Source organism: Schistocerca americana, chromosome 2, assembly GCF_021461395.2.
Source record: "Schistocerca americana isolate TAMUIC-IGC-003095 chromosome 2, iqSchAmer2.1, whole genome shotgun sequence".
Lineage (NCBI taxonomy): Eukaryota > Metazoa > Arthropoda > Insecta > Orthoptera > Acrididae > Schistocerca > Schistocerca americana.
Window position 1 is genome coordinate 355,801,916 of NC_060120.1, and position 13,450 is coordinate 355,815,365.

The window sequence follows — 13,450 nt, forward strand, 5'->3', positions numbered from 1 at the left end:
CGTTTAGGTCTGTGTTATGAGGGTCTAGAGTCGTCGTTTAGATTTGCATCATGCAAGTAAACACTCGTCGTCTTAGTCTGCATCATGATGGTCCGAAATATGGTCCCTCATGATGCAGACCTAGACTAAAAGTGTGGACTCTCATGACGCAAACGTAGGAGCCGCGAAAAATGGCTCAGGGTCGCCATTGTATTCCAAGTACTATAGTTTTTAGACGAACTGGATACGAAACAAGTCCTTCGATTTTGTTAAAATGCATTTTGGCAATTTAGAATGATTTTTCCAACTTCGAATGAATTCACAGAACCAGTAAAATACATCCTGGAAACGTAGTTAAATATTTATATAATTGGTGTCATACTTGGCTGAAACATACTAAAGTTAAAGAATCTAGACTTCCAAAATCTTAATTTGGTTCTCATTGCAATACAGTGGTTAATAGGGGCGTATATAATTTATTCTTCTGGGGAGGTGACCAATCTTCTTTTTGGGGGTGGAGGTTCACTTCTTTAGTACAAATATCCATCCGTTTCGGTGTTGAAAAGTGCAGCACAGACTGCATTGCGTTGCCTGGGCCTTTATTTATTCCATACTCTCGTAGTCCATCTTCCCTCCCGTATTTTCTCTCTATCCATTTAGTCCTCTCCCACTATCTCTTTGATCACCTCCAACCCCCCCCACTCCCAATCCCTTGGCCGGCCGAAGTCGCCAAGCAGTTCTAGGCGCTACAGTCTGGAACCGCGCGACCGCTACGGTTGCAGGTTCGAATCCTGCCTCGGGCATGGATGTGTGTGATGTCCTTAGGTTAGTTAGGTTTAAGTAGTTCTAAGTTCTAGGGGACTGATGACCTCAGAAGTTAAGTCCCATATTGCTCAGGGCCATTTGAACCATTTTTGAACCCATCCCTTGGCCCATCTCCCCCCCACCCTCTATCCTTCTCCTCGTCCTCTCTCTGTTGGATTCCGCCGCCGCAGTTCATCTCCTCTTCACCTATCTATGAAAACTCATATATATCTGTCAACTTTTGTGGTGATCAGTGAATCAGTGTCAAAGTTTATTGCTAGGTAGCATTTATTGTATTACTTTTTGATACGCAGCATTGATAGTTTTGTTTTCTGGTGCGTAAACAAATGAAGTTGATGGTGTCCCGACAGGGCAATATGCGACATACAAATAGCCATGTGAAAAACATGATTTTCAAGATTGATGCCACAAACATATAACAACTGCCCCTGCGATTTATCTATCGACATGGCAAATGTAAGCTGCACTGGAAATTATAACCGTTTAAAGTCGAATGGCATGTCGGTCGGAATCTTAGTGATATTGGAATCAAACTGTCCTCACCTTTGTACTTTCCTTTCAAAATTGTGGCTTCGATTACGTTGTTCTTTAACTTCTTCTCCGCAAGCCGGGTGCCATTACAAAGACGTGGCTGGTTTACCTTTCGCAACATGATTGCCGATCCGACTTAATTACAGATTGGGAGGCAGTAATCCGGGGAAATCCAGCGAATTTAAAAATTCCGTAGGATAGTTGACTACATCATCTTTGTTAGTAACAGAATAAACCGACTTGTATGTCAGCAATTCGCCAGGCGTCATATTTTGAATCTGAAAATTCATTTCGTTAACATCAAGGTTTTTTGCAGCCAATATAACACGTTCACTCAACCAAAAATGGTTTGCAACTGTTAAACGACATTTGCTGTGCGCGAATTGTCTAACACGATGACTGTGAATGTGTCAGACAGCTCTCAAATTTCAAAAAGATCATAGACATTTCGTTTAAAAGAAATTATATATATATATATATATATATATATATATATATATATATATATATATATATATATATATATATGTCTATGAGTATAGACATTTCATTTAAAAGAAATGTGTGTGTGTATATATATATATATATATATATATATATATATATATATATATATATATATATATATATATATGTATATATGTATATATGTATATATGTATATATGTAAATATTCAAAAACCTGCTCCATGGAAACATGCGTACATAGTGAACTTTCATGGTAACCCGCAAACGATGTCAAAATCTTTTGTAAGTTACTCTCTTCAATGTACTGTCCGAAATATTATGTAGACAGTGATGTTCCTCTTGATGGTCAAGTGTGCAAAATTTCTTCAAGATCGGAATAAAATTGTAGGTTGGTGTAGAAGTGTGTACGTAAAGTACCCTCCGCCATGTACCATTCAGAATTTTAAGCAGGCAGCGCCCTTCATCCTGCTTTGAATATCAAGTGTGCCAAATTTCATCAAGATCGGAATAAATACGTACAATTTGTCGAGTTCCGTTATGTAAAGGAACCTCTGCCATGCACCATATGAAATTTTATGTAGACTGTGACCTTCCTCTTGGTTTCAAGGGTATAGTGTGCAAAATTTCATCAAGATTGTATGCAATACAAACACACGGACACAATGAAAACGCACTTTCAGTTTTTGTCAAATTTTCCAATTTTTCGGTCGATTTTCGAAAAATTTTATTTCATAAAAACCTTGTCCTGAGAATTACGAACACAGCAAAAAAAATTTAGCCGAACTGGTCCAGGCGTTCTCGAGTTTTACGCTTATCAACACACTTGGCAATTAATTTTTATTTATATAGATAAGAAGCCCGAAATATACGCGTAAAGGAAGAATATACAAATAAAACCAATATTTTTTTTACCTGAAATTAATACATATATATATAATGTTGGGGTTTGTCTTTTGGTGCTCAGGTAAAATAAAAACTTTTGATTAACGTTCATAATACGACAATGACGCGTGCAGACTAAACGGCTGCGTAGCGCAGCTCAGCAGTAATATGGGCAGGCAAGCAAGTTTCCCGCAGCCTGCCCGGGTTGGGTTCTGCTTGGCTTGGCTGGGAGTGAAGCAGCCTGCCCGTTCTGTTGACAACGAGCGGCGGCCTGCCCGCCTGGCCACCGGGCGAGCATGGGCGGGTTAAAAGCGGGACATGTACACCTCTAGTCATTACCTCGCCATCTAATGCCCAAAAAGTGTTGTAGCCATGTGGTGATTATCTTGCACTTAATGCAAATACTGTGCTAGACAGATATCCAGTACCTCTGTTAAGAGATTAAAACTATGCTCTGCATGATGCAACTGTGTTTAGTGCGTTAGACTTCGTAAAGGCCTTCATGCAAATTCGTGTGGCAGATGAGCGCATCCTGAAAACAGCCATAATTATGCCATTCAGATTGTTTGAGAGTCTCTCCATGACGTTTAGTCTAAGCATTGCTGCATAGTCATGATAAAGGTTTACTGACTTCATGCTGCAAGGACTGTCGTTCCTTTTTGCCTACCTAGATGATATCCTTGTCTTTTTGTCCACATGCAAAACAGCACTAGTAACACATGGTGGAAGTCTTTAAACACACAGAGCAACATTGTATGGTATTGAATTCTGCCAAGAGTGTATTTGGCCAATCACAGATTACCACCATGGACCATCTGATTTCACCAGCAGGGTCACTACTATTTCCTGAAAAGTAGAAGCCATAATGAAGATTCCATGTACAGTAACCTTCAAGGAACTACACCATTTCTTAGGAATGCTTAGTTTTTACAGGCCTCGTGTGCTGTGTGCTGCCACGTTGTAAGGACCACTGACTGCAGCATTTTCTGGACCTAAAACTATCGGAAATTCTCTTGTCCAGTGGACAGATGCGATGAACCCTGCCTTTGAGGCAGCAACGCAAAGCATAGCAAATGCCACACTCCTGGCACACCCCACATTGGACACACCTCTTGCAGTGGTGGTAGATGCTAGCCAGAGTCCTATCAGTGCAGCATTAGAACATCTAGTCAGTGGTGCTTGGAAATCACTCTCCTTCTTGTCACACAAGCTTTTATCTTTGCAGCAAAAATAGAACACTTACAATTGTCAAGTTCATGCAGTTCATAAATTGATCAAATGGTTCTGCCACCAATTGGAAGTCAGAGTGTTCACAATTTTTACCAATCCCAAACTGCTTGTCTATGCGTCAGAACAACAACAAATGCTGATTATGTCAGTATTCATAGAGAGTTCATTGCCCAATTCAGCACTGACGTCTATCATGTTTCAGCCATTGACAATGTGATAACAGACTGCCTGTTTTGAGTTAGCAGCACGCATCATCCACCCTACAGTTACAATTATTTGGCATTCCTGGTGCAGAGGTGAAGCTATACTGTGATATTTCCAGTAGAAGGCCTCATCCTTTTCTGCCACCTGCATTCTGCAGATGTGCTTTTGACAGTCTGCTCAATCTTTGTCACTGTGGCGATAGATCATCAGCTCCCCTTGTTTTAGAATGTTTTGTATGGCCTAGCAGGCAAAGGGATTGTCATGCATAGATTTGGGCATGTATTTAGTGTTGCAGCAAGATATCCCGCTGTGTGTGCAGCAGTGGAAGGTTTTCCAGATAGGTGTTGAAGATCCACTAGTTCTGTCAAATGGTCAGCACTATTTCACTTGTTGGCTAGAACAAATACCAGTTGACAACATTTCAGCAGAAACCCTATCTATTGCATTTGCGGTGAATTGGATTTCATGCTTCAATTGTGTGTTTCACATCACCACAGCCTGCAGCCAACAATTTAAATCAGAATTATTTACTTAACTTAGCAAATTCTGTGGCACTGTTTGTCACAGGACAACAAGCTACCACCCAGCGCGCAACACCATCACTGAATGTTGCCACTGTTCTTTGAAAGTTGCACTGTTTCTCATAAGACTAGTTGGACAACAGTCCTACCTATGTTCCTGCTTGGTCTTCACAATCCTTACAAACCGGACTTGGATTTTTTCTTCTGCAGAGCATTACATCTTCCTAGCAAATTCATCAACCCAAGTTCCTTGCAGCTTCCTAGCCACAATGAAACAGAGTTTGTTTGCCACCTGAAAGATTTCATTGCCCACATTCATCCTCATCAAGCATCCACACATGGCGTAAGACCAACTGACGTGTGTTATTATTTAAAACGTGCACATGTGTCATGTTGGACAAAGACTGTTTCAAACCAGCACTACGGATGTCTGCACATGCCAGTGCTGTGTCGTTGATAGAGGAGCATGAATTCTGGATATTCTAGTGAATGGTAGAACTACCACAGTCTCGATTTACAGGGTGAACAGGGTGAAACCTGCTTACATGTTTTCAGAAGTACGGCCAACATATACAATCAGCCTGAGCTGCTTCCTCAAGCACAACTGCAGCCACCCAAAACAGACTCAGTATCTGAATGTACGGCACACACTGGACATCGAGTGCACTTTCCAGCAAGATTTTTGGACAATGCTCCACTGCTTCTGATGTGGGGACCAAGATCATCAGTTTCCGTCCGCTGTTGTGTTTGTCAGCTGCCAAAGAGTTCATGCACCAACTGTCAGAGGTGCTGGGTTTTGTTTTGTTTTCTGTGTTCAGTGCAACATTGCGTGAGTGTTATATGTAATGGTAGTTTTCTTGACAATGATAAACAGTTCTTGGGCTAAGTAGCCTCAGGTCTTATCAAGTATCTATTCTGTGTTTATTGGTTAATAAATGTTTTTTTTTTCCTGGTACACCAGAGTTCATATTGTGTGTAACTGGCTGAGTATCTAGTCACATGCAGTTATAGTTACTTGGACAGCTGACATCTAATTGCACCGACATATTTGCCAGCATATATATTCAGCTATGCATTTTGCAGAAAAACATGTTTTTTTTTACTCCAGGAGACCCAAAGCCTTATATCTCCTCCCTCCACAACCTCAGTTTTTTAACTTTTGTAGTATCTCCACTAATAGAGGATCAGTTTTCTTTGTTTTACAATCTCAAATTTCTACTCACCCCAAAATAATAACAGCGCGAAAACCTTCACAGTATAAATAAGTTGTAAAAATAGTTCAGGGACTGATGTGCTATGTTAACAACATTGTTTGTACAAAAATGTATCAGACTAAGATTATTGACATCACTGTCTCAAGTACTGTGTGAGAATAATTTTCATTCATACTCTATTTTGGTGGTAAAATGGGGAAAAAATACAGCTCTTGCCACAGAACCTATCAAATTTTGTTGACTCCATGTAGGTGCAACCCAGTGCAGACTTCAATCCTTCAACTAGGCCTCAGGTGCATAAGGATGCACATTTTGTAGACAGTGGCTGAAATAGAATTAAATAAAGTGAGAGAACGCTTTACTTTCTGGAGACTCTAATTCCAAGCAATTGAGTTAATTCTGGAATGATATTCTCTACGCAGACAACTACAGTGTCCACAGAGCATTCTACACTTTAAATTGGTAATATAGCTTAACCATCGAAAAGTTAGGAACAATTTGAAACTCCCACAGTATGTCATTTTGTGGGACAATAACTATTAGAATAGAATAACTATTGGAACAAGATTTGACTATAGCAGAATTATATTTAATTTTCTAAATATTTTTTGTTTGGGTGTTAATATACCAAAACAAAATTTCACTTACATATCTCCATCTCTGAATTGCATTTGCTTGATTAGTTTATAATCACTGTGGATCTGTAGCACACAATTGTTACTTGGGAGTAACTTAAAACAGAGTTATTAATCTTAGCATTGTTTGTTGATTGTTTCAGGATGGTGACACCCAAGTGGGTAACGACATTAGTAATGTTGAAGCTGTTAGATTTCAACTGAAGACACAATTTGATCGAAATGTAGTCACTCACTTTGAGGCACAGGAACAGATTCTAGATCATATTTTCACACATCTTGGGATTGACACTGTTGGATGTGTGGATCATCCAATTGTTATGACAGAAGCATTTCTAAATCCAAACTACTCAAGGCAGTGTATGTATTATAGTTTGTTTTCATGTGTTCTGGAAGTTAATAAATTTCAATTTCATGAAATGTGACTTTGCTGGCTGGTCAGATAGCGTATGTCCAATCAATATGTGTGACCTGTGCTACTTATGTTAGCCTTTATCTGAGCATAGTAAATGTGGAACATTCATTGCACCCTTGGTCATAAAGTCTAGGGCATCTTTCTAATGTGAAATGTAAATATGTTAAGGGTTTTTCTGATGTTCTATGCACACATTTTTATTGTACAATCATTAGTATTTTGTGATGAATAAGACCCACAGTGATAATATTTGTACATGTAAACATGAAATGGGTAGAAGATTGTGATAAAGGAATAAATTGGAAGACAATGCAAATGAGCAAATACTTTAAAATCTACCATTGTCAGATGAAACTCGATGGATTGTTAAGAGTTAAGCCATTCAGAATGTTTATGGAAACTTTTGTTGTCTTTTTTTGCCATGATATGTGATTAGCTCTCCAATTTTCTGTTGTATTTTGTGATAACATTTTGCAGGCAGAAAGACAAAAATTGGCAGCCAGGTTGTGGTTTCTAAGAGGAATGTATTTTCAGTTCTTCATAAATATTTGGTCAGTGATAAATTTGGTGAATTGTCGGTTTCATTCCTTTGAGCCTTCTTTCTTGACTGCCCAAGGACCATTAGAAGTACTGCATTTTTTATTTACAACTGATGTAAGTGGCAAGATGTCCGCCCCCGGTAGCTGAGTGGTCAGCACAACAGACTGTCAATCCAAAGGGCCTGGGTTCGAATCCCGGCTGGGTCGGAGATTTTCTCCACTCAAGGACTGGTTGTTGAGTTGTCCTAGTCATCACTTCATCCCCATCGACGCGCAAGTCCCTGAAGTGGCGTCAAATCGAAAGACTTGCACCAGGCGAGCGGTCTACCCGATGGGAGGCCCTCGTTACACGACATCATCATCGGTGGCAAGATAAAAATTTTAATAACAGGTGCTGCCATTTGTCTGTTTGATCACATTAGTTCATATTTTCAGTTGAATGAAACCAAACAAACAATTGTAGCCACACACTCACTTCTTCGTTCTTGTCCAACTAAATTACCATTCCATCTTGCCGTCAACGAGATATTAAATCCTAATCATCTGATCCTTTTGCTTGCAGCAGCTCTTTCACACTATCTCTTACCTGTCATGTTATTTATGAATGAAACAGAAACATTTTGAACTCCATCTTCATTACTGCTGATCTAAGTTCATGTTGCTGTTAGTTTCATTATTGTTAACTGCCACATCATTATTGCAAGGATTAGCTATAATTGTAGTTGTGGTTGTTTTTTTATAATTAGTATGCTGATGTGATGTTTCCTGCACAATGTAATAGAAAAAGTGCCTCCTGATAAAGTGTAAAGGAAAGTTCCATTGCCATAAACATGTCATATAAAATGAATTCTATGCATTGTTACCAGTATTTCATACATGAAGTAACCAATGGCCTTTAATTCTGACAACTTCAATGCCTTTTTTTTCTACAAAATATAATGATTTGGACGTGAAGTGGGTGTCAGTGACTTTACAACACTTGTTGCAAGGCTTTTTTCCCCACATCCCTTGATGAAATTTTCCATGAAATTTGTCTAAAAACTGATACAACGAGAGAGAGAGAGAGAGAGAGAGAGAGAGAGAGAGAGAGGTGTTCTTGTGGTGTGGGACAGCCACAGCTTTTAGCAATTACAATGAAAATATTAGGTGACCCTCTTATGTTGTCAGTGGAGTGTTGCAGTATGCTATCTTTGTGTGTCTGTGGTCAGAGTTTGTTGTGTTATCCAGTGTTCCTTAATGAGAGTGGCTTACTACACTGTTATACTATCAGCATGCACCCACTCACCCACACCTGCGGTTGAAAAGGGTTTACATATTTTGAATATGTTCATGATTCTGCATTATAGAATGTTCTGCAATTGTTTTGGTGGCAGAAATTAACTATTTCCTGGCTTTGCGACATGCTCCTCCCTACTGCCATCTGCAGTCATAGTACCATTCAATTACATCCTTTCAAAAGATCTTTCTATAGAGGCACTTTCAGTACCTTCGGGACAATCGGTTTGAGATTAGTAATTATAGTTGCTCTTTCTTTGTTTTTTGGTGACTTTTTGTGAAGGATAGGTAATATAATAGTATTACATTTACCATGAAGATTCATCTTTTACTTTCACAATATATCACTTTCACAATATATCACTTTCATGAACAATAGCAAGGAAAGCAGGTGGTGGGAAATTATACATAGAAACATCTGATCTAGTTGTGTAATACTTGCAATGACAAAGAAAATAAAAAATATATAATTTTGACTAACATATTGCTTCTGGTTTCCCATTTTACCTTTCAATATCTTTATAACATTCTTCAGATATTGTTCCTTTTTTAAACATTTTGCTGTATTCATTGATACTTTTACATTGTTTTCCAGTGATGTCAGAATTACTCTTTGAGTGCTATGGTGTGCCCAGTGTTTGCTATGGAGTAGATGCACTGTTTGCTCTGAGCCGAAATGGTGAAACTGCAGCTGATGCTACAGTGCTAGTTGTAAACTGTGGGCACAATACCACTCATGTGCTGCCAGTAGTGAATGGTACCGTTGATGCGGGACATGCACGGCGTCTGAATCTTGGAGGTAGCCAGATCACAAGTTACTTGCACCGGCTCCTTCAGTTAAAGTATCCAGGTCACCTGAATGCCATAACACCCAGCCGTGCAGAGGTGAGTCTTCGATAAAAATATAGTTAACATAAATATTGTCATAATTTATGTCATTTGCCTGATGGATAATTGTTAGATCTAGGAGGCGAAATCCTAGTCTAGCTGATACACATTTAAAGGTAAAGTGATCTTTGTGTCCCTTTATTCTCACAACTGGAGGGTTCCTCTCATCCTGGGCCTGGGTGACTTGCTCCTCCTTTCTAATCTTCTCCAATTTCTCCTCCTCTGTGTGAAAATGCAACTAATAGTTACAAAAGCTAGGAAATGTTTTTTCACTTTCATACGTATCTGTTCGAAATTTAGAATTTTGCCTCTTGAAGGTAAGTAACAGCCAGCCATTTGGTTACTTTTTTTATTTTATAGTTTCCTAAAGTGGATATTCCTTTTGATAAATGGTTAGCTTGTATCGTTTTTGTGCTTTTCAATGTAACATTTTTGATAAAAGTTGCACTTGGGCCCCCCCCCCCCCCCCCCCCTGCCACACACACACACACACACACACACACACACACACACACACACACACTCACACTTACTTACTTACCTATATTTAATTTTATTCTCATAGTGTTATTATTTTATCAGTGCTTTGTTTCCACCATTTCCTAACACTCACTTCATTTGAAGATACTACATTGTGTGTTTGTCAGCTGATACTCAACGCTCTTATTTTTCAACAGCTAACACTTCATACCCTCTTAATCACATATTTGCTGACTGACTGTGTAGTCATGTGGTTTTGTGTGCTGCAATGAGAAGCTGGTATTATTGCATTAAAAAACCAAAGTTGAGCAAAGTTTATTCGTACATTCACGATGACCATACCCATCTGTTCGTCATTCTGCGGTGCACCAAGAATCCTGCATCAAGAGGATTGAAGCAGATAAGAATAATTTGCGTGAGCAGAAGAGGGGTGGTCTGGAACCAGTATTGTCATATCAAGCTCTAAGTGGTGGTAACAAGGAAAAACAGTATGTAAATGTAAATGCTGAATATATGTATTGAATATCGAGGCTCTGTTGATATTAATGCCAGTTAAAGGTCACTCAGGATATGTGTACCTTCCAATTTTTTTTTCAGTTATTATTTCAAAATTTCCTTTTTTAAATTATTTAAGCAGCAATTATTAATCAGTTTCCATTATATATTACATTTTATTCCCTCCCCACAACTATCAGTCAGGATGTGAATATGGTGAAGGATCCAACAGGATGAGTAATCTAACGAGCTTACTAACACCATCTTAGCAATGACATGTAAAAGAAGCAAAGTTAGAGTTATTGACTCTGGCTTGGACGTAAGCACATTGAGTAGGTGAATATAGAGATGTGGCTGCAACTTTGCCAGTACACCTCTTAGCAGTAAATAGTTACCAATATTGATATGCAGAAATTGTGAAATGGAGATAGACCTAGGGTTTTGTAAGAATTGTATAAGGCGATTCATGCTGGTGGAGATGACAGAGCCCATATTGGAAGCTGACTTTCTTAGTCCGAAGAGGATTGAGATGGTGTAGTATTAAATGAGGCGAACAGTATGTTCCAACAGCAGGAAGTTACGTTTCTGGGCTGTGCAGTATTGGTAGCCAGAATCTGCCTGTTGAAGGACAAAATGGACATCATCAAAGGCATAACTTGCCTGCAGTTTGCATGGAGAGACATAATCTCTGCATTTTTAACAGTCATCATATAATGGCAAACTGTATTTGTCATCAACAGTTACATATGCAGTATTGTCGCATTCTTTGAGATTTACTGGTTCTTTTAAAAATTCCACTCCTTCTTCTGTCGTGTGAGCCAGCCTCCGGCAGCTCTCTGGGGCCAATGTCCGTTTCCCAATTTCCGGTCTGACCATAGCAGATGATGTCATTGCTGATGAGCAGATGATGTCATTGCTGTCTCCAACACCTTAGGCCACTATTTTGCGGAGATTTCAAGTGGAGGCGGCTCAGGTGATACTCTTCTTCTCTCAGAATTGTGAATGCTTTACTATGAGGGAGATAGTTCATGCTCCCACTTCATCCCGATCTTCTGCGCCAGGGGCGGACAATGTTCACTTTCAGATGTTGCAGCACCTTTCTCTTGCAGGCAAGCACTTTCTCCTTCATATGTACAGTTGCATCTGGGCACATGGCATGTTTCCCAAATGATGGCGTGAGGCCATTGTCATATCCTTAACTAAGTCCAGTAGGGACAAACGCCTTTTATCTAGCTCGCCCCGTTTCTCTCACCAGCTGTGTCTGCAAGGTGATGGTATGTAAGATTCATGTCCAGTTGATATGGTGGCTCGAGTCTTGCAGTTTATTAATCACTGCACAATGTGGATTTTCTGCAGTTCATCACCTCATCACTTTGTCAACCCATGTCATGAACGGTTTTCTGTCGAAGTACCAGATATGGTCAGGTTTTTTGGTTTGGAGAAAGCATATGGCATCTGCTAGAGGACTGGTATCCTCCATACTTTCTACATGTGTTTCTTCCAAGGCTGCCTGCCCCATTTCCTTCAGGGACTTTTAAAAGACCAAGTTTTCAGGGTATGTGTGGGTTCTACCTTGTTGAATACCTTTATCCAGCATAATGGGGTGCCTCAGGGCTCTGTCCTGAACATTTTCCTCTTTGCTGTAGCCATTAACCCTGTTATGGTCTGTCTGTTACCCGGCATCTCCGGCTTCCTTTTTGTTGACAATTTTGCAATCTGTTGCAATTATCCAAAGACATGTCTCCTTGAGCGGCATCTTCAGCAATGTCTCAGTAATCTTTATTCATGGAGCATTGACAATGGCTTTCGCTTTTCCACTGAAAAAATTGTTTGTATGAATTTCTAGCAGTGCAATGGGTTATGTCCTGGGCCTGTTGCTCTTCCATTCACTGAAGCTATGAAATTCCTGGGACTCACGCTTGATAAGAAACTTTATCATTCCTACCACATATCTTACCTGGTTGCCCACTGTATCTGGTCCCTCAATGTCCTGTGTGTCCTAAGCGGTACTTCTTGGAGAGCTGATCAGACTATCCTCCTCTGTTTTTACCGATCCCTACTTTGTTCAAAACTAGACTATGGGTGTTTCGTTTATGCATCTGCACATCCGTCCATGTTACACTGTCTAAATACAATCCACCATAGTTCAATCCGTTTGGCCACTGCCACCTTTTACACTAGCCTGGTTGAAAGTCTCTATGCAGAAGCTGCTAAACTACCGCTGTCATACTGGTGTGCTGTTCTACTCAGTGGATACACATGCCATTTGTCTGCCATGCCTGGCCACTCATCCTATGCCTCCTTCTTCAATGATTCCTTAGACCATCAGTATGGGGCACATCCCCCTTCTCTGTTACGTCCTGGAATTCGCTTTTGACTTTTGCTCCGGCAGCTTAACTTCACGCTACCTGCCACTTTCCCGATGGCTGTTAACCCTTCATCAACTTGGCTTCATGCGGCAGCCCATTTTCACCTTGTACGTCATTCACTTCCTAAGGAAACTACTCCAGATTCGCTCTATTGCTGTAAGTTTCTCGACCTTCACATGGAACTTGGCAATAATACTTTTGTGTACACTGATCGCTCTTGAACTGACCATGGTGTCTGTTGTGCCTTCGTCATTGGCATTGATAATTTTTGATATTGGCTTCCAGAGCACTGTTCAGTATTTACAGCAGAGCTCTTCACTCTGTATCAGGCCACACAGTACATCCTGTGACATAGGCTTTTCAATTGTGTCATCTGCTCTGATTCTCTCAGTGGCCTTCAGAGACTCTGTGTGCTGCACACAGTCCATCCCTTAGTGCAACAGGTCCAAGAATGTGTCCACTTGCTGACTCTTGAGGGAGCCACTGTGATGTTTATGTGG

At 40.0% G+C, this 13,450-nt stretch overlaps 1 protein-coding gene across 2 annotated transcripts in view; it reads left to right on the forward strand.

Moving 5' to 3' along the window:
- The window catches only part of LOC124594780 (actin-related protein 5), a 207,769-nt gene that overhangs the window by 32,479 nt on the left and 161,840 nt on the right, over positions 1 to 13,450 (forward strand). For both annotated transcript variants that reach the window (XM_047133186.1, XM_047133187.1), the window contains exons 3-4: positions 6,633 to 6,849; positions 9,314 to 9,603. In XM_047133186.1, coding sequence (XP_046989142.1) covers positions 6,633 to 6,849; positions 9,314 to 9,603 — 507 coding nt within the window. The remainder of the gene's footprint in view (positions 1 to 6,632; positions 6,850 to 9,313; positions 9,604 to 13,450) is intronic.